The sequence below is a fragment of the Meles meles genome, chromosome 1 (genome assembly GCF_922984935.1).
Source record: "Meles meles chromosome 1, mMelMel3.1 paternal haplotype, whole genome shotgun sequence".
Classification (NCBI taxonomy): Eukaryota; Metazoa; Chordata; class Mammalia; order Carnivora; family Mustelidae; genus Meles; species Meles meles.
Genome location: NC_060066.1, coordinates 196,378,883 through 196,401,166, shown reverse-complemented (window position 1 = coordinate 196,401,166; position 22,284 = coordinate 196,378,883). Strand labels below are relative to the sequence as shown.

Sequence of the window (22,284 nt, the reverse complement as noted above, 5' to 3'; positions counted from 1 at the left end):
ACTGACTGAGCCAGCCAGACATCCCTACCTCAACGGCGTTTTTTTTAAAAAAAAAAAAAAAAAAAAAAAAAAAGAAACATCTATTCAGGGATGCCTGGGTGGTTCAGTCGGTTAAGCGTCTGACTCTGATGTTGGCTCAGGTGCTGATCTCGGGGTCCTGGGATCAAGCCCTGTATGGGGCTCTGCGCTCAGTGGGGAATCTGCTTGAGGATTTCTCTCCCTCTGCCCCTCCCCCTGCTCACACACATGCATGCACACTCCCCAAAATAAATCAATCAATCTTTCTTTTTTAAGGGTTTTATTTATTTGACAGACCAGCGAGAGAGGGAACACAAGCAGGGGGAGTAGGAGAGGAAGCAGGCTTCCCGCCAAGCAGGGAGCCTGATTAGGGGCTCAATCCCAGGACCCTGGGATTATGACCTGAGCCAAAGGCAGAGGCTTCAACCCACTGAGCCACCTAGGCGCCACTAAATAAATCTTAGAAACGAAACAAAAACCCCCATTTATTCTTCCACATCGGATGCTAATTCTTACTGGCTCTTCTCTAGTTAAAGCTGATTAAGTACTACTGGTAACCAAGGAGCCTAATTTCCCACCAGGATACTGTAACCGTCCCTCAGAATAACATACTGCTCAAAATAACTAATGAGTTGTGCTGGTCACGCAAGCATGCTTAAAGATGACATTGAGAAAAACATGTACTAGCCACAGCCTCTCGGGGAGAGGATGAAACAGGTCCTTGAAGATGAGCAGCTGGGAAGGCCACCTGCTTCCCTTTTTCGTTGTCTCCCCAGAAAGCCTGCTGTTGAGCTAATCCCTTCCAGCACGCTTGCTCAACTACAAATCCGTGCTGCTGGACCACACACCGTACTCTTCTTTACCCCGTTCACCTCTAAGACTTGTGACCCACATGACTCACATTCCTTCTTGTTGACCTGCTAGAACGATGGCTACTGTACAACCTTTTGTTCTCCTTTGTTGCTCTCTTGTATCTAATAAATACAGGACTGAGGAGGCCACAGTCCTTCCAGCTGTGGTCCCCTGCTCCCTCTCACAGCTGACGTGTTTGTGCCTCAGGCTTCTCCCTGGGCCGTTAGGAAAGTGGCAGGATACCTAGAGATTCTCCCCAGAACAAGCTGGATTCATCGCTTGGCTGTGCTCTTGGGGGCTTTCTGAGAACACGAGCTGAGCTGCTGTTCCTGCAGTCTTAATAAAGGCGCAAAAAAAAATACTGTGTACTTGACATCCGGTGGGCACGGTCACCCAGAAGGCTGGTGTTTCGTTCTAACGAGGAGGCCTGCCTGTGCTCAGAAGCCACATGGCTGTGGGGCCGTAAATGCCAGGACAGCAGGGAATTCCGCACGGCTGGGAATTCTGCACAACTGAGCACCACTCTGTGCTACGAGCAACATGGGACCAGCACCGCCAGTGACGTTACCTCCTGTTTTGCTCTGTATTCTAGTGCGTGACCAGTGGGCCGCCACGGTAGGTATTCAACACATACTTGTTGAATTATTAAGTAGTTTGTAATTGCTGAATCATCGGCTTCAAGATCAAAAGGAAAAAAGGCTTCTACCCAGAATCACTGCTCTTGCCTTGCCTGTTTGCGAGTGCTAGTCTGATAACTACAGAAGTCAACTATGCATGAACATATCCTACCATGCATTCCAAATTCAAATCATGCTGTTTTTTAAAAAATTTTATTTGACAGACACAGTGAGAAAGGGAACACAAGCAGGAAGAGTGGGACAGGGAGAAGCAGGCTTCCCACTGAGCAGGGAGCCCAATGTGGGACTCGATCCCAGCACCCCAGGATCACAACCCAAGCCAAAGGCAGATACCTAACAACTGAGCCACCCAGGCACCCCAAATGTGTGGTTTTTGTAAAGAGATTTAATTGAGAGAGAGCACAAGCAAGCACGCGAGGCGGGGAAGGGGAGGGAAGACAGAACCCCAAGCCAACTCTGCAGAGCGGAGCCCAGTGTGGGGCTCAATCCCACAACCCTGAGATCATGACCTGAGCCAAAACCACATTAAACACTTAACCAACTGTGCCAAGGTGCCCTCAAATATATGATTTTTTAACCTATTTTAAGCCAGTGCCCTTTCTTTCAGAAAATAATTAAGAGTGGACAGACTTGCAGATAAACATCCTGGTTGACAGACTTTTAAGCATCCATCTAGCTCCTTAGATAGGAACTATTCTGTATGTATAGAAACAAAATACCAGACTTGTTCACTTTTAGAAACCAGAGGGTGGGGCATTTTCCACATGGCTGCTGGTAGGTTTCATTCTGAAACACAGTTAAAGTGATTATAGAATTTTTATTTGCATGTTACGCCTCATTAACTTACCTCACAATCAGTTCTTTTATTCAAAACGTAGCTTACATTCTGGAGTTGTCAAAAACATCTTTGAGGTAGTTTGCTCTCCCGTAAGAAACAGAACCGATTAAGCTGGCCAAAGCCTGTAGGCCTTTAAACGGTCTCATCTTTGATTTTTTTTTAATAAAGATTTTATTTGAGAGAGAGAATGCACACATGAGCACAGGGAGGGGCGGAGGGCGAAAGGAGAGGAAGAGGCAGGCTCCCCACTGAGCAGGACGCCCAACTCGGGGCTCGATCCCAGGACCCTGGGATCATTATCTGAATAGAAGCCAGGTGCTTAACCACCTGAGCCACACAGGTACCCTTAGTCTCCTTTTGAGGTCAAATGGTGTATTACCAATTCAGTTACGTGACCACATATTGCTAGAGTCAAGATTAAGGACCGCTTTATAACCTCTACCAATGGCAATGCTAGATGCTATGCAAACATTATTTTACTCAATTTTCACAACACATCTATGAGGAAATGACACAGTTGTCTTCGTAAATAAGGAAATGGGAGGCCCTGAGAACTGACGTAGCCTGCGCGAGATCCTAACTAAAAGGGGAAAGCCAGGATTTCAAACCCAAGTCAAGCTACGCTGCACACATTAGATAAAGTAGTAATTTTACCACCTTAGGAAGAAAAAGAACATCTTCACAAATTCTACAACAGAGCTTTTATTATTAAACATACTAATGTACTTATCTGGTACAAAATCGAGCAAACGTCTTTCTCCCCTCCACCCTCATGAGGCCACCACAGAACTTCGTGTTCATAAAAACACACTTTTGGAAGCAGTCATGACAGGTAAAGGAAAGTGCAATTCTGAAAATAACACCATATAACCAACCAAAGGGTGGGAATAAAACCAGGCAGAGGTTAGTGGGTTTCTTGGCTAGCTCCCTGCTGAAGGCTGGTTCTGCTCATCTTCTCTCCACAGGGAACATTACAGGAGCAGAAACTCCCGCGTATCCTTTAAGCAGCACCACCCAACTCCCTTGGTAGCATGTTTCTTCCACTTCCACCTTGTGGAACGTGTTGATGTTGTAAACAGCTGATCTAGAACTTCTTTCGTTTTTAAAAGATTTTATCTATTTATCTCAAAGGGAGAGAAGGCACAAGCAGGGGTAGGGGCAGAGGGAGAAGCAGACCCCTGCCTGACTTGGGGCTTGATCCCAGAACCCTGGGATCATGACCTGAGCTGAAGGTAGACGTTTAACAGACTGAGTCACCCAGGCGCCCCATCTGTAACTTCTTTAAGAAAGTCCACCCAGGTTTACATTCTTATCAACTGTCCAAAATTGAGCTTCAAGAAACAAAAATAACCACAAACAAAAAGCCAGAAGAGTAGCAAGTTTCAAAAGGATGCTAAGTGAGACCCTTTCTAGATGAAACCTCCTCCCTAGAAGCCAACTGGCCAAACAGATGCACAGTGGGAGAAAACATACTATGAGAACAGGTCCAGCTGGAAAATGCCTCGGGAACTCAATTAGATCCAGTTAGTCTGCATCTGTGGATTTAAAATGATCATCGTCCACAGTGGAATAGATGTGTCCCTCGTTGCTAAGAAAATCCACAGCTTGCCTAGAAAGAAACAAAGGGGGAAAAAGGCTCATTTTCAAATTGACAAAGAAGAAAGGAAACTGACTTCTGGATATGGGCAACCACAGATTTTGCTCACTTCCCACTTTCTACCTTAGCTAAGAAGTCACAGCCCTTTTGCTCAGAGGGCTCTTCCAGGAAGAGGCAGTAAAACTGCCAAAGTGAGATCATGCACGGAGACACTGATTATTAGAGCTGCCTTGGACCCTTCTCCCAGTCTGTGTAAAGGCAAGAAAATAGAGCCAAACTCGAATGCCAGGCTAAGCGAATGAAAACAATAATCTAAAAATGTAGTCCTGGGTGCCTGGGTGGCTCAGTGGGTTAAGCCTCTGCCTTTGGCTCAGGTCATGATCTCAGGGTCCTGGGATCGAGTCCCATATCGGGCTCTGTGCTTGGCTGGGAGCCTGCTTCCTCCTCTTTCTCTCTCTCTGCTTCTCTGCCTACTTCTGATCTCTCCCTGTCAAATAAATAAATAAAATCTTAAAAAAATAAATAAATAAAAATTAAAATGCAGTCCAGCTTGCACATGAAACTCCTAGCATAAATAGCTATTTTTCAAAGTTCCTTCTCCCTACCCACACACCAACCCTCTGGGAAGCAAAGTTGCAGGACATTAAGAAAGGTCTTTTCCAGAAATGGGAGGATGCCTTCAAACCCTTTGAGACCCTCAGGATCAGTGTAACATATTTAATAATGTTTGCTAACAGTAACTGTTTTCTAACTACTACTAAAATGTTTACTAACAGTAACAGAGCAACTACTACCTGACAGTGTTTTGTTGTTTTTTTTTTTTAAAGATTTTATTTATTTGACAGATGGAGAGAGATGACAAGCAGGCAGAGAGACAGGCAGAGAGAGAGGAGGAAGCAGGCTCCCCACCGAGCAGAGAGACCGACGTGGGGCTCAGTCTCAGGACCCTGGGATCGTGACCTGAGCTGAAGGCAGAGGCTTTAACCCACTGAGCCACCCAGGCGCCCCTTTGTGACACAATGTTTCTGTACCTCTTCATACACTGGGACTCTGAGATAGGAATTAACTTCTTCATTTTATAAAACAGGAAATGAAATTACACCTAAGCCTTTCTTTTCTATGTAAACCTAGAATATCAACAGATTTACATTAACAAGTAACTATTATAGGTACCAAAATACTCAGCTTGTTTGATTGATTCATCGGAATCAGGAAGCAGCTTGTCTAACATGGAATCAGAAGGATGCTGGAAGGACTGATAGTTTCAGATCCAGAGGGCCAAATGCACATCTCCACAGTGGAAACAGTAACACTAACGGGCCCATACGTCTGAGGACCAGGAGGTAAGGATCTCACTCCTCCAAATGGAATTCCACAAAACGGTCAAATTTTATCTGGTCAATTTTGCTCAAAACTGTATCCCCTGCACATAATGGGAATCACTATTTGTTAAATAACAAGTGAATCAGTGATGTGATGGGTAGCGTCACCTTTGTGAGTCCTTTTTCTATCTTTCCATGATGGAACAACTCCCCTCTGTCAAAAAGATGGCAGCTGACAGTTTTATTTTTATGTGTAATAACTTCTCATTACCAGGAAACCCTGGTGAGGTAAAATGGGTACAATTCTGGAGCCCCAGCTGATGGGAACCAAATACTCACTTTATTGAGGCTACAGTCATGTGTTGGAGCTGGTTCTTGAGATCCTGAAAGTTCAGTCCTTCAGGTCTTGGACAAGCCTTAATCAAATTCAGCACCTGAAGATTCAAAGGAGAAAGTCTTTAGCAACTACTCTAAATCAACTCCCTTATGTAAACCCGAGTCCTTTGATAAGAAAGAAATGGGTCAGGTCCTTAGACAGCCTTAGACTCATCAAGGAAGTAACAAATTTAAGACGGTCTGTGTCTTGGATTTCCGGAGACACTCAGCGTTTACCTGGTTTTGGGCCACAGTGAGGCCATTTACTGGTATGGAGCTATTCCCACCAAAGATCCCTGTTTCACCCATTCCCAGATTGCTGATAGGTGCTCTTCCTGCTGGGGGCTGCATTAAGAAAGAAGTTCACAGCATTAGAAAATTTACCAATTTAAATACAGTCCTTGTATTGTGTTATAGTGTGTTAGTAAGCAGCTCACAAAAATAATTTAAGCAGTTTCCCCAATAACAATTGCTTACACTGGAAGGAACAACTATCATCATTAAAGAATCTTTCCAAGAAAGAGAAAGTGATTCTCTGAAGCACATAATATCACCCAGAAAGGTACCTCTTAGCTCCTTCTTGTTTTCGTGCTGTTGAGGGGAACCAGAGGGAAAACAGCACCGAGAAGGAAATTACCTGGAGATCTACTATGATGGAATATATCCTTGGTGCTTTATTATTCAAACATACACTTGGCTCACTCATTTATTTATTTTTGGGAATTCCTACCGTGCTCCTGATTTTATTATTATTAAAAAAAACTTTATTATTGAAGTATAATTGACACACAGTGTTATTTACGTTAGTTTCAGGTGTACAGCATAGTGATTGGACAATTCTATAAATTACCAGATGCTCACCATAGTAAGGGTTCACCCATTTCACTCACCGCCCCCACCCCAACTCAAGCATTTACTGTCACCTAGGCATGAAGCATGACAAGAGGGAAAAAAAACCCAGTTCCCATCACACTCTGTTCTTCTTTTTAATAACAACAGACTATAATCCCTGTTTCCATTTTCTTTCTTCTCAGTCCACTCCCCAGCCCACTATATTTGCACTCTTACTTAATATACCTCAGAAACTGTTCTCACTGAAGTCACCAATGACTTTTCAACCAATATACCCAACAGTCCCTTTCAGTCCTAACACTACCTCTCAGAAAGACACGCTGACCACACTCCTCTTGAAATGTACCCACCTCTCCCTAGGTTTCTTGATGGCAAATTCTTCTGGTTCTCCACTTACTTCTCAAACTCTACCTTCTCAGCATCCTTCACCAGCCTCTCTCTCTACCTATCCCCCAAAAGGGTGATAGATCCCCCAGGACTCCACCCCAGACCTCTTCCTGGGACACAAATTCTTGTTCCCAGCCATGGACTGGATACATCCACCTCGTGCTCTCACGCACTCCAAAGTAAGATTATGACCCTCCCTAAACCTGCTTGCCCTGCTCTATCCCACCTCAGCGAGTAAAGCTAACCCAATCCTGTAGACTTCAGTCCTGAGTCCATTCACTCACTTCCCAGTCTGTCACCACAGCCTACCACACAAGTTCAGTGTAGCTCAAGTCCATCCTCGTCACCCTGGCCTCCCGATGGCATCTCAGCCACTAGTCTCCCCTACTCTAGTCAACTCCTGTCTTTGCCTCAGATAACAACTTCAGGTAACAGTAACAGCTTCAGATCATGTCCCTCCTGTGTCGGAAAGCTTTCAGGTGGCTCCCCCTGCCTGTGAAAATAATATACACCTAGACAGTCAAGACCCACCACGGATGTCAAGATCTCTACTTTATTCTTGGCTGTTCTTTCCCGACACACTTTACTCCCCAGCTGCACCTGGACTTCTTGCCAGCTACAAACATGCCTCTGCCCTGAATATGTTGTTCCCTGTCTGGAATGCTCCTCCCCACGAGAGAGGTAAACACTGCCTGGTAAACACTGACTTCCCATCCGGCAAAGCCCAACTTAATCGCTATTGCCTTTGTAAAGCTTTCCAACATGACCCAAGCCAAGTCAGCCAAGTTCTTCCTCCTCAGCTCTCAAACATTTGGCCCATTCCCTCTCATAGCAGCCAGCACACTGTTTGCCTGGCACTTTCTGCCACAAGCCCCTCCATTTTCACAGTGCCTGGTGCAACCTGTGAACAATGTTTTATCTACTGAACTGAATAAATAAGGATGACAGAACGTCAAATGTGTTAAGTACCCAAAACAGATATAAAAGCACTGCGGAAACTCGTTAGGAGAAATCCCACCCAGTGAGGAGACGCATTCATTCAGTAAATGCTCATTAAATGCCTACTGCTTTGAGGTAATAAATAAAAATCAGTCATGGTCTCTTGTTTTCAAGCTAGATACCTTCACGCTGCCTGCTGGTAAAACAGAAGTCTTACGGGGCGCCTGGGTGGCTCAGTGGATTAAGCCACTGCCTTCGGCTCAGGTCATGATCTCAGGGTCCTGGGATCGAGCCCCGCATCGGGCTCTCTGCTCTGCAGGGAGACTGCTTCCTCCTCTCTCTCTGCCTGCCTCTCTGCCTACTTGTGATCTCTCTCTCTGTCAAATAAATAAATAAAATCTTTAAAAAAAAAAAACAAAAAAAACCAGAAGTCTTACATCTTATGATCCAGGAATACTGAACTGAAGGCTAGTTCTTACCCAAATACTCTGCTGAAAGGGCCTCGGGTCCTGCTTCAGGGAACCCCACACCTCACTTACCTTTTAGGACTTGGTTTAGGCATCACCTCCTCCAAAGGGTCTTTCTTGATGTCCAGGTCAGGTTGGGAAACCCTTTGCTGTGGTTCCACGGTACCCTGTGCTTACCACTCATCCTGCCTTCACTGCCGATATGAACTCTTTGCAGGCAAGAGTGTTTTATTTACTCCTCAATGTAACTGTCTTTATGCCTGGTTTCCACTCCCTCACCATCCATTCTCACTTTATAAATCACGTTTATGAAATATGTGATCCATACACGTATATGTCATTAAGTATGGCAATAAAATAAACACTCTAAACTTTCTACCTAGTTCTGTTCTTTTTCTTTTTTAAAGATTATTTATTTACTTATTTGACAGAGAGAGAGTCACAGTGAGAGAGGGAACACAAGCAGGAGGAGTGGGAGAGGGAGAAGCAGGCTTCACACTGAGCAGAGAGCCCGACGTGGGGCTCTATCCCAGGACCCCGGGATCATGACCTGAGCCAAAGGTGGATGCTTAACAACTGAGCCACCCAGGCGCCCCAAATTCTGTTTTTTTAACCCACTTCCCACATCCTCTACCGAAGACTCCCTTGTGAAGATCCAGGTTTCCAAATCCAGTGGCAGACGTCTCTTATCACCTGCCTTGACTTCAAGGCCTCATTCTACGGTTGATCACCACCCCCTCCTTCCTAAAATACTCTTTTTTCAGAATATTCTACAGAATGACATTTCCTGGTTTCCTCCTGCCCAACTGGCAATTTTTTTTTGACTTCCACTGGCTTCTGTTCTACTCCAGACTTCTAAAGGTTAGTGTGCCCCAGAGCTCAGGTCTCTGACCTCTTAACTCCCCAGTAATCTCATCTCATCCGATGCTTTAAATATCACCTACACGATGATTCCTGAAGTTCCACCTTTAGCCCTGACCTCTCCCTTGGATCCCCTATACATATTCAACCATCCATTCTGTTCTCCACTTGGGTATCTACCTGGCACCTCACACTTGGCAAGTCCCAACAGAACTCTGGATTTTACCTTCCAAATGTGCTAGCTTCACTTAGTTGCTCAAGCCCCAAAGTCATACCAAGAAGTCCTGTCAGCTCTACCTTCAAATTACATCAGCCATCAACTCCTTGCCCCAGCTGCTGCTACCATTCCCAGATTAATTCTGTGGCTATTCCTGGTGCCTCATCATCTACACTCCATATAGCAGCCCAGCCCAAGTGAATTTTTTAAAAGACGTATCAGACCATGTCACTCCCTCGTTGAAACCTTCTAAGGGCCTAGAATAATGACTAGTACACATCAGGCTCAGTAAATATTTCTCAAAGGAAGGAATAAATGAATGGACTTCTCTGTATCCCCAGTGCTTACCAAATTGTCACAGAACCGGATGCAATAGCATCCTTAGTGGCTCATGGGTTTTTTAACCTTTCCTACTCTGTAACCAACAGTCCTTCACCTGGGCACCAGAATCATCTAAGGACTTTTTTTTGCCCCCCCCCCCCTTTTTAAAGTAGGCTCCACATCCAACATGGGGCTTGAACGCACAATCCAGAGATCAAGAGTGACATGCTCTACCATACCAGTTGAGCCAGCGAGGCACCCCAATCTAAGGACATTCTAATATAAGAATAAACCCTCTGTGTGGCCCTAGATGGACTGGTCAAATGGAATTTACATGGTAGAAAATAATGTTGAAAATTTTCAATATGAAGCAGGGAAGATAACTTCAGGGACAAAATAATGGTGCATAATTTTTCCTATTTAGCCAACAGGTTAGAAGAAAAGCAGTAAAATGCTATCCATGTTGGGATATTTCTCTGAATACAATCCTGGAGCCAAGCACTCAGCCTACAGTTAGTTACGTGTCTACATGAGAAGGCTGTCTTAGGCTTCGGCCTTCCGAGTCAGTGGGGTTAGAGGAACTTGGAATTCTGAGAGAAAAAGGAGTGCTTCCTTTGGAATAAAATAACATGGCAAACCTCATGAAGAAAATGCTCTGAGGACTGAGTGAGGCCTTTCTTCTGGCTCAACCTTCAAAACATCAAGAAAATCGAAGCCAGAGCACAGAAGCTATGTTTTTCTAGAGAAGAGAAAAAATTCTGAGAGTAAAGTTGCTCACCTGGCTGTTAGCTTTGCTTAGGATCATGTGTGCATTGACAACTTCCAGAATGTGGGTGGTGAACTCATTCATATCCTCCAGGGGCATGATCTTAAAGGCTACCAGGCTTTTTTTGTTCTAATAAAATAAAGAGAAAAACGTGAATAAAGGACAAGCACATTCAAATCAACCTTAGGTCAAAACACTATGGCACTTGTCTTGGTTATGATATTCTGCCAATATGGAAAAAATGTGTTATATACTTAAAAGTTTTAACTCAAGTTAATCCTAATATAGTCATTAATGGGAGGAAAAAACAAAACGAGCTTAGAGTTGTTCAGTAACTTGCCCAAGGTTACACAACCAAGCAAAGTAGTCTGCTGACTCCAAATCTGGTGTCCTCCCCTTTACCCCTAGCGGATGTCGTGGATGGCAATTATAGGCAGGAATCCTGTTCTTGCTCTACCATTCTATTAGTTGTGTGTGTGTGTGTGTGTGTGTGTATTTTTTTTTTTTTTAAGATTTTTTTTATTTATTTATTTGACAGATAGAGATCACAAGTAGGCAGAGAGGCAGGCAGAGAGAGAGGAGGAAGCAGGCTCGCCGCTGAGCAGAGAGCCCGATGCGGGACTCGATCCCAGAACCCTGAGATCATGATCCGAGCTGAAGGCAGCGGCTTAACCCACTGAGCCACCCAGGCGCCCGTGTGTGTGTATTTTTAAAGATTTTATTTTTAAGTGATTTTTTCCACTGAACATGGGGCTTGAACTCAATGTAGAAATCCAGAGTTGCATGCTCTTCTGAGTCAGTCAGGCACCCCTCTGTTAGTTGTTTTTTTTTTTTTTTTTAAGATTTAATTTATTTATTTGACAAATACAGATCACAACTAGGCAGAGAGGCAGGCAGAGAGAGAGAGGGAAGCAGGCTCCCTGCTGAGCAGAGAGCCCGATGCAGGGCTCGAAAACAGGACCCTGGGATCATGACCTGAGCCGAAGGCAGAGGCTTTAACCCACTGAGCCACCCAGGCGCCCCTATTAGTTTTATATTAAGCTAAAAACCTGTTATTTCTCTTTGAAGAGAATAATGAAGTAATTTCAATCTAATTCCCATTTAACAGAAAGACTTGTTTCAATCTTAAGTATCCTAAACTCAGGCAGGAGTCCAGAAACTGCTTCATTCAAAATATAACTTAACTATCATTTTCTCTTACTTCACCTGAAAAGATCTCAGATGGCCAGCCACTTTCACATATGTCTCTGGAGGAACCACTGTGTTTTCACTACTGGCATCCTGAAAGAAAAAAATGTATCACATGAAGGTTTTAGGGATGTTGGTAAAACTTTAAAACTGCTAAAAAAAACCAAAATAACCTGCTAAATTATGTACAGAAAGAGAACATTATAAAGTAAGAGTGCTAACAGATCCTCACGTAGCACTAACTAGTTTGCCTGCCTTTTAGAATTTACCTTTTTAGGAAATCAGGCATTAGAATAAAAAGACCTCTAATAATAATTGCCAGTTCCAAAGTTCTATGTCATGTATATCATCAAAAAAAAGCAAACAAAAGGGCATCTGGGTGGCTCAGACAGTTAAGCATCTACCTTTGGCTCGGGTTATGATCCCAGAGTCCTGGGATTGAGTCCCATATCTGGCTCCCTGCTTGGTGAGGAGTCTGGTTCTCCCTGTCCCTCTGCCTGCTGCTGCTCCCCCTTGCTTGTGCATTCTCTCCCTCTGACAAATTAAAAAAAAAAGCAAACAAGTATGCACTCTTGTTCACTGCTGTTGGGCACAAAATTTTCCAGGGGATCTACTTATCAGCACAGCAATTCTACACTTAGGAATTTAAGGAATTAATTAAGAACCTGTATTAAGATTTAGATGTATTTATTTATTTATTTATTTATTTATTTTATTTATTTTTTTTTTTTAAGATTTTATTTATTTATTTGACAGAGAAAGAGATCACAAGTAGGCAGAGAGGCAGGCAGAGAGAGAGGAGGAAGCAGGCTTCCCGCAGAGCAGAGAGCCCGATGTGGGGCTCGATCCCAGGACCCTGAGATCATGACCCGAGCCGAAGGCAGCGGCTTAATCCACTGAGCCACCCAGGCGCCCCTATTTATTTATTTTTAAAGATTTTTTGTTAGAGAGAGGGAGCGCACACACCGAAGCAAGGGGAGGGGCAGAGGGCGAAGCAGGCTCCCCGCTGCACAAGGATCCCAATGCAGGGCTCAATCCTAGGACCCTGAGATCATGACCTGCCTCTTGGCAGATGCTTAACCAACTGAGCCACCCAGGTGCCCGGAGATTTAGCTTTAAATGCAGCTCTTGATCTGAGGGTCTTGAGTTTGAGCCCCACAGTGGGTGTAGAGATTATTGAAATAAATAAAAGAAGTTTAAAAATTTAGCCTTATGAATATTCATATGGCATAATCTAAAATACTAAAAAACCGAAAACAACCTAAATAACCAACAAGTCATGCATTCATACAATGGGATACTTCACACCACTGCAATTCATAATGTAGATTTCTATTTATTGTCAGAGAAGACCAGTTGTGGTGGCACGTGGGAAAAAAAGCTGATTTCCCTTGTGGAGGAAAAGACACACCAGAATGCTAACAATGGTTAACTAGGATAATTATCATTAATTTTAACATGTCTTTTTGAGTTTTCTAAAATATGTACATATGATTTATAACAAATATGTATTAACTAAGTCTTAAAGTTCTTTTCTGATCATAAAATGTTTAAGTATAGGGGCTCCTGGGTGGCTCAGTTGTTAAGCATCTGCCTTCGGCTCAGGTCATGATCTTGTGGTCCTAGGATTGAGCTCCGTGTTGGGCTCCCTGCTTAGCAGGGAGTCTGCCTCTCCCTTTGCCCCTCCCCTGCCATGCTCTCTTTCTCTCAAATAAATAAATAAAATCTTAAAAAAAAAAAAGTTTAAGGGCGCCTGGCTGGTTCAGTTGGGGGAGCATGCTGCTCTTGATCTCGGGGTTGTAAGTTCAAGCCCCATGTTGGGTGTAGAGATTACTTAACAATAAAATCTTAAAGAAAAAAAAATATATATGTTCACATATATAAAAAATTACATATCATCTTATCTTTTATGTAAGACTGCACACATCTCTATGTACAGATATACAGACAGAAATGTATGAAAAGATATTTACCAAAACTGGTTAGAGCAATTAATTGTCCCTTCTGGAATGTGGGATTTCAGGTGACTTTTAAATGTTTTATAAATAAGCATGGTACATTTTGTTTGCTCATGTAGTATTAGGCATTATAGTATCTACCTCCCCACTTGATGTCAAGGATTGGGTCTTTCTTTGTATACAAGGGACCAAGCACTGGTTCAAAATTGGTACTCTAATAATAATTACTGAATGAACTATTCCGTATTTTTCCAAGAAGCAAAAATTAAAGAAGCAGAACTACCTAGTTATTTCTCCATAGATAACTTACGCTTTTTTAAGTGAAAATAGTATACAAAGTACTTGTGATCTAAATTTTCTATAATGAATGTATTTTTAAAATATAAAAAACCAGGGCACCTGGGTGGCACAGCAGGTTAAGCCTGCCTTTGGCTCAGGTCATGATCTCAGAGCCCTGGGATCGAACCCCACATCCCAACTGGCTCTCTGCTCAGCAGGGAGCCTGCTTCCCTCTCTCTCTCTCTCTCTGCCTGCCTCTCTGCCTACTTGTGATCTCTGTCTGTCAAATAAATATATAAAACATTAAAAAATATATATAAAACACCAAGAGGTCTTTTACCCAATTAAAAATAAAAAGGATAAAAAGTATAGATTTCCTTTTAGTTTATTTTCTCCATGTTTACACAGATACTCACATACATGTTGCTTTCCAAAAATGGGGTCATACCACGTATACCATCTTGTAATACGCTCTTTTCCTCTCAAGTTTATGGTAAACATTTCATGACAGTTACACATTTCTGTATCACCTGTTATATATTATAAATACACCACGGTTTAGTAGGGCCCGGTCCTTGCATTTTGAAATCGTTTTTTAAAAATAATTATTGTTGGGGCGCCTGGGTGGCTCAGTGGGTTAAAGCCTGTGCCTTCAGCTCAGGTCATGATCTTAGGGTCCTGGGATGGAGCCCTGCATCAGGCTCTGCTCAGCGGGGAGCCTGCTTCCTCCTCTCCCTCTCTGCCTGCCTCTCTGCCTACTTGTGATCTCTGTCTGTCAAATAAATAAAATCTTTTAAAAAAATAAAAATAAAAAAATAAAAATAATTATTCTTTTTAAAAGATTTACTTGAGAGTTTGAGAGAGAGAGAAAGAACACAAACCAGGTGAGGGGCACAAGGAGAAGCACACTCCCCACTGAGAAGGGAGCCTGATGTGGGGCTTGATCTCGGCACTGCAGGACCATGACCAAAGCCAAAGGCAGACAATTAACCAACTGAGCCACCTGGGTGCCCCTGAAATTGTTTTTTTTTTAAGATTTTAGTTATTTATTTGACAGACAGAGATCACAATTAGGCAGAGAAGCAGTCAGAGAGAGAGGAGGAAGCAGGTTCCCAGGACGCAAGCCTCGATCCCAGCATCCTGGGATCATTACCTGAGCCGAAGGCAGAGGCTTTAACCCACTGAGCCACCCAGGCACCCTGTTTTTGTTTTTGTTTTTTTTTTTAAAGGATTTATTTGAGAGAGAAAGTGCACTCAAGTGGGAGAAGGGCAAAAGGAGAGGGTGAGGGAAGCAGACTCCCTGCTGAGTGCAGAGCACAACTCACTGCTCAAACTCACAACCCTGAGATCAAGACCCAAGACTAAACCAAGAATCTAACACTTAACCAACCAAGCCACCCAGGCACCCCTGAAACTGTTTTTAATTTTTTGTTATTATAAACAATGCTATGATCAACACTCTTACAACTGAATCTTTGCACACATCTTTTATTATTATTATTTTTTAAAGATTGTATTTATTTGCCAGAGAGCACAAGCAGGGGCAGCAGCAGGCAGAGGGAGAAGCAGGCCTCCCGCTGAGCAAGCAGCCTGATGTGGGACTTGATCCCAGGACCGTAAGATCATGACCTGAGCTGAAGGCAGATGCTTAACCAACTGAGCCACTCAGGCGTCCCTTTGCGCACATCTTTAATTATTTCCTTAACGTAGCTTCTGGCAGAGGATAGCTAGATCAACATTCTTATGACGGATGATTTTGATCACTAACTGATTTGTGAGGTAGCTTGTATCAATTTATACTCAAACCATCAAGGTAGGATGGCATCCAATTCCCTTGACAAACATGACAAATCACTCAACAAATATTTAGTTAAGTCCTTGCTAAGTGCTAGAGGCACTGTGGTAGCTACTTTCTTTTTTTTTAAAAGAGTATATATATACGTTTTTAGATTCTATTTATTCACTTGACAGAGAGAGAGAGAGCTCAAGTAGGCAGAGCGTCAGGCAGAGGGAAAGGGAGAAGCAGGCTCTCGGCTGAGCAGAGAGCCCAATGTGGGGCTTGATCCCAGAACCCTGGGTTCATGACCTGAGCCAAAGGCAGACATTCAACCTACTGAGCTACCCAGGTGCCCTGATAGCTACTACTCTTATCAGAAGTGGACACTGTCATTCTTTTTTTTCCTATGCTAATTTAATAAATTAAAAATGGCAGGGTGCCTGGGTGGCTCAATCGGTTAAGTGTCTCACTCTTGATTTAGGCTTGGGTCATGATCGCAGGGTCGTGAGAGTGAGCCCTGCGTGGAGCCTGCTTAAGATTCTCGCTCTCCCTCTGCCTCTGTCCCACCACCCCTTCCTTCTCTAAACAAACAAAAACAAAACAAAACAAACCCCTGTTTTCACAGAGTTTATATTCTAGTGCGTCCTGTCACTTGCCTTTTAACTTTGCTTATATATAGTGAAATTTGGAACATTTCAAATTTTTATGAATTCAAATGTGTTAACCTTTCATTTTAGGGTTTCTGCCTTTGACGTCTTGCTTATAAATTATTCTTATACTAAGAAATTAAAAAGTAAAAAAGTCCAACATCTCGAGTCCCAAAGTAGCCCCACCCCAAATTCAAAAATAACTGCTTACGTCTGTGTCAACCCACTGGCGAACATCCATGGGCGCAGCTGTCATGTCATCTATTTTGTACACAATGTTGGTCGGGGCCTTCTCTGCATGTCTGATTATACCCACAATAGTGACCTAGATCAGAAGGAAAGAAAAGTCGGGTTTTCCTGGAAACTAAAACAACATTCATGTACTTTTTAAATGAGTAACTTTTATTTTATTCTTCACGTGATGAAGGAACTCTTCCATAAACTGTTTTACTTACCTGTGAAATCTCAACATTCCCAATTTTGAACATTTCATCAACCAGAGTGGCAGAAAGCAGCTGAGATATGGTGCAGGGTACAATGTGCTGGGCTCGGGCTCTCTGAAAAGAAGATGTATAAATTCAGTTAAGAAAATAATAATTACCACCCACTGACACCTTTCATGGGCCAAGCACTTGACATACATCGTTAACATTGAATCCTCAGAATGAATCTCATCACTCTTGCCTCACAGAGATGGAAACCAAGATCATATAGCTAACAAATGCCACACTTCAGAATTCAAACTAGGTGTCTGACTCCAAAGCTCCTGATCAATGGGTTAAGTCTGTGTGGCACCATGGATTCACTAAAATGAGCACGCCAGAGTGGGGACAACATAAGGAAGGATGACCTGCTTCCAGACAAAACGTATACTCCAGTTTTACGACAAAGGCAAGCTGGAGCTGGCTGTTTAGTTCACCAATGACAGGAGATGGTATTTGGAAAGGGTGTGAGAAATGGCCAGCAGAGACAGGACTTTGGAGTTGCCCTAAGTCTCGTGATAAAATATAACAAAAGTTCGAGGCAGAGTTTTCTTAAGGACAGATGCTCTGACAATCGGATGGAAGTCCTGGGGAAAATGGGATAAGGGCTTGACCATGCTGGACATCCTAAAGGGAAAAGACACGATGCGCTGGGTAGGTGATGTCTACCCAAGGACACTGAAATCCCATTCAAAAGCAGCCTAACAACAGTGTAAACTCTTATTGTTACCTACCACTGGCCAGGGCTGGTCTCATGGCATAAAGATGAGGAAAATGGAATAGGATTTGCCCTCAAGACACTCCTACCTAATGGAGGCACAAATGTAAATAACAAACCTGGTCTTGATACACTACAGAGTGAGACGCACTACATGGGATCCCAGAAAAACATATTGGCACTTTCAAAGGTAGCATTCAGGCTCTACCCTGAAGTGTGAAAACGTCAACACTAAAAAAACAATAAGGCACGGGCATTACAGGCTACGGGTAAATATGCACTCTCATAAATTCATTTAGGAAATAAGCACAAGGAAGAAAAGGCATGGTGGATTAAAGATTAGAGGTCTTGTCAGAAATCAACAACCAAACAGCTATTCTTCACGTAAGATGGAACGTAACAGACTCTTGGCACTCATGGATTTCGCAGCTGCAGCTTTGCCCTGAAGGTCCATGATACTTGCAACATTTCCTTCTGCTGAAGCCCAATTCTGAATGGTGAGTGTTGCCAGGATGGTATAAAGTATGCCCTGCCAACGACCGGCGCACAGTCATAAAAGGCAGCAATTAAGCTGGAAGGTTTTTTTTTTTCTTTAAAGATTTTATTTATTTGAGTAGGCAGAGAGGCAGACAGAGAGAGAGAGGAGGAAGCAGGCTCCCCGCCGAGCAGAAGCCTGATGCGGGGCTCGATCCCAGGACCCTGAGATCACAACCCTGCTGAAGACAGAGGCTCAACCCACTGAGCCACCCAGGCGCCCAAGGAGGGTTAAGATTGTGGCTCTGTCACTCCGGAGCAGTGTGCTCTTGGTCATGTTTTTCAACTTATTTGTATCTTACTTTTCTTATCTATAAGACTAGAAGTGATAAAATCATGAAAATAATTAAGTATATGGTGAAGTAATACTCAAAAAAATGTGAGCAAATGTTATTCTGTCAACTACTGTTCCTCACCGTTTAGATCTGCAACGGCTTTCACTAAGGACGTTAAGGAGTGAACAAGGCTTTTTAATTTCACCTTACAGAACTGTACAGGTATTGGTATTTATAGATTTAAAATTTGCTGAGGTCCCCTGTTTTAGCTCTCACTGTGATACAGTCTGTTTCCACCTATCACAGGTGAGATTTTCATTGTAAGAAAAATAAGAACCACTGTTGGGAACAGGAATAAGAACATGGGCCACATAGTCCTATAGCCCTGTGTTTAATCCCAACTCCATAGCTCTGGACATGCCAAATGTCAAATGAGGATATCCACCTTCCAAATTGTAAATAAAACATATAATGTATATAGAAGTGCTAATGCCGGTCTCTACACGTAGTATGTTTCAACAAATTTTATTATTCCTCAGGTAAAAAAAGTTACATATGGGTAATGATTCAGGTGCCAGCAATACCTTCAAAGTCATCTCAAATCACAGCTATTTCTTGTTTTTTAACAAGTACCTATTATGATTACAAGGAATTCCTGGTTTGTTCCAAAGAGATGCATAGAGCATGTGCTAGCATAAGTATATTTAGTTCAAAAGAATTTTCTTCTAGCTGACTATTAATCACAGGTTACTCTGACAGCATTGTATGAAACCACCATTTTTTATGGGTAAAAAAGTAGTCAGTATTGAAAATGTCACATGGTTCAATAAAATGTAACAGGTTTACAGTAGATAGGAAACTTTTTTTTTTAAGAGCTTGTTTATTTATTTGACAGAGATCACAAGCAGGCAGAGGCAGGCAGAGAGAGAGAGAGAGGGGAAAGCAGGCTCCCCGCCAAGCAGAGAGCCCGATGCAGGGCTTGATCCCAGGACCCCGAGATCACGACCCGAGCCGAAGGCAGAGGCTTTAAACCACTGAGCCACCCAGACGCCCCTAGGAAACCTTTTAGATAGCATATTTTTCTAATTTATTGTGGAAAAGGGACTAGATTTAAAAACAAAAAGATCTAGGTTGAGTCTCCAGCTTATAACCATCATCACTCTCTGAAATGCCGTCTTAATACACTGCCCAAGTTAGGGATCCTGAGAAAAACTCTATTGACTGGCATGAAGAAAACAGTTAAGCTTAGGAAAGATGAAAACCAATGATCTATCTTTTGTTTTCTCCTTCACAATCTCAAGAAAGACAAAGAATACTAGAGTCCTCCCTGGTCTTCCTGCGAAAAAAGAAAAAGTGCAATAGAGAAGCTGCTTACCAGAGTTTGGATTTGCTCAGCATCCTGTGTGCACTGTCTAGTTCCACTTACTTATTAGCTATAGAAGCTTAGGCAGTCCCTTCACCTCCCAGACCCTCTTTTGTACAATGGAATAATCAATAAATACATTATGGAATTATATGATGTAATTTGTATGAAAAATAAAAAGCAATGTCCAAATGTATAGGAATTATCAATCAATTCTTTCCCACTGACACACAACCTTGAATTAGCAGTTTAGGTAAAAGCTTATCAACCTGTACAAAAAATATAGAACCTGCTAGTATTGAACCTAAACACATCTGAATGACACCTAATAAGTAGCCAAATCAACCTGTATTTAAAAGATGAAATCAACAGCAGTTAAATGCAAACTCACCTCTGAAAGACTGAATAACAAGCATTTAGACAGCTTTTTATAGATCACTTTGCTCCACATTACATTACCTTTGCTCTACATTACATTACCTTATTTATCAATTCTCAGCACCACTGTGTGATATAAATAGTACCAGTACCATCACCTGATGAGAAACACTAAGGGCCACAAGGTTCAGGTCGCGGCACTAAAGATACTGCCCCTTAAAAGCTGATTCCAGACACTATCGATCCTGGTTCCAACACTCATGTTCTTTTTAACAAAAATATCTGGGACCAGGGGTGTCTGGCTGGCTCAGTCAGAAGAGCATGTGACGTGATCTCCGGGTTCTGAGTTCAAGCCCGACGTCGGGTGCAGAGATTACTTAAATAAATACAAACTTAAAAAGTAAAACCTGGGACCATTTATTGAAAGTGACTACAGGACAGTCACTTCATATATACCATATATTAGAATGTTCAGTCTCATAACAACTTTATAAGGTATGTATTATTAATCTCATTTGATTCCTGATGTTAAGAAATTTGTCCAATGAAACCCTATGTGTCAGAGTAACGGTACAACACAGATATGCCTGACTTCCAAGACTATGCTCTTCCCACCGCTTTTCATCACCTCAATACATTTAATTAAAAAAAAAAAATTTCGAATACATGAAGAATGCAAAATAGGCTAGTAACAAAAGCCCAGTTTTTCCACAAGACTGATTCATTAGCTATATTGGCAAATTTCAGAATAAAGCCAATTCAACGATGGAAGCGAAAGTAGGAGAAATGTCCTTTTTTTAAACTTACAGCACTTAATTCTAAGATTCGGTAAGGCAGTAACTGGTAATTATCCAATCAGTTCATGTTTGACACTTTTCGCCGCATAAATTTTCTCTCAGGGACGAGTTAGGAACTTCAGAACAGAATGAAATAAAACGAATACTCTTTCAACCTACTGATTTCTTTTCAGCCTGCGAAGGTGTCGGCGATCCGAAGCCCCCGGGGGACTGCGTGTAGCCGCCCGCTCCGCCGAAGGAGGAGCTGCTGTAGCTTTCAGATGCATCTGGTTTTAAACAACAGTATCAATGCCTGTGCCGCTTTCCAAGCCTCAGAACACCCCACAGGCCCCCTCAGACTTCACCCCACCGCCAACCACTCCCAGCATCGCCCTAATATTCCTCACCACCTTAACACGGGTCCCCCGCGCCTTCGCCACCCCGTCCCTCCCCCACTCGCACCGCCGCAAGCCTCTCCCACCCCTGCCCTCTTGCTGAATCCTCTTTGCGACTCTCATCCTTACTAAACCACATCTTGGTCCCGACTCCCTCAGGAAAGAAGTCCAGAAGACGCCTGTCTGGTGGGTTCGTCCAGCTCCTCAGGACCCTGCTGCGGCCGCCCTGTTAAATCCACTTCCCGCTGGTGCCACAAACTCCTTCCCGCGAACAATGGAGCCAATCAGCGTCCAGAACGCTTCTTGCTTCAGCCAATCAATGCTCACGAACTTTAGGCTTTTTCCGGTCTTCTCGGGCTATGCTTGTGAAAACGCGCACTCTGCTTCCGAGGGGGCTGGAAGCCTCCGCGGCCATTTTTCCTAAGGGCAAAACAAGCGGCGCAAGCGGAAGCAAGGAGCGGCGAGAGGCTGATAGGGCCGTGTCTCAAGAAAACAACCAATCAAAATGATAATTCCGAATCTGGCCGCATAATCCCACCCCCGACAGTGAGCGACATCTTACATCACTTCCTTTGTTTGGAGTACCCCTGTTCCCGCCAAACTCTCGCCAATCAGACGACGCCTTAATCTACACGGTTGCGGCAGAATTCTTGCTTCGGTGACTCCGCTTCGCCGTCCCGTGCGGCGCTTTCACACCCGGGGTGTCACCGTGCTGTCTTCAGGGCAGGTCGTGGGTTTGCTAGTTCCTTCCCCAGAAAAAGCCAGGTTCTGTTCTTGTATCGGCATTCCCTCGTCCTGATTTTCCCCAGTAAGGCTGTGGGGAAATACACCCTCCTCCCCGGAAGGGCCTTTTAGAAGATCTGAGGATCGCATCCCGCCCCTGCCCCCTCCTCTGCCTGATTTAATAGGGTTCCGCATCCCTGATTTTAAACTCTTTTTCATGTAACATTGTTCTGTCCCTCCCGTAGAGGGGAGAACGCGTCTGTCAGCTCCTTCCTCTAAATATCGCCAGATTGTTAGGCCCTCTCACACCCCACTTACTTTGATTAAAAAAGTTTTTATTG

At 43.3% G+C, this 22,284-nt stretch overlaps 1 protein-coding gene across 1 annotated transcript; it reads right to left on the bottom strand.

The window, feature by feature from the left end:
• Nucleotides 1-3,029: 3,029 nt before the first annotated feature.
• On the bottom strand, nucleotides 3,030-21,498 carry RPA2 (replication protein A2). Its single transcript, XM_045981730.1, has 9 exons — nucleotides 21,350-21,498; nucleotides 21,006-21,112; nucleotides 16,755-16,856; nucleotides 16,511-16,624; nucleotides 11,657-11,731; nucleotides 10,463-10,579; nucleotides 5,878-5,985; nucleotides 5,605-5,699; nucleotides 3,030-3,955 (listed from the first exon to the last, which is right to left on the bottom strand). Exons 1-9 carry the CDS (start codon nucleotides 21,357-21,359, stop codon nucleotides 3,871-3,873), a joined length of 813 nt encoding a protein of 270 aa, XP_045837686.1. The 5' UTR covers nucleotides 21,360-21,498; the 3' UTR covers nucleotides 3,030-3,870.
• Nucleotides 21,499-22,284: the final 786 nt, after the last annotated feature.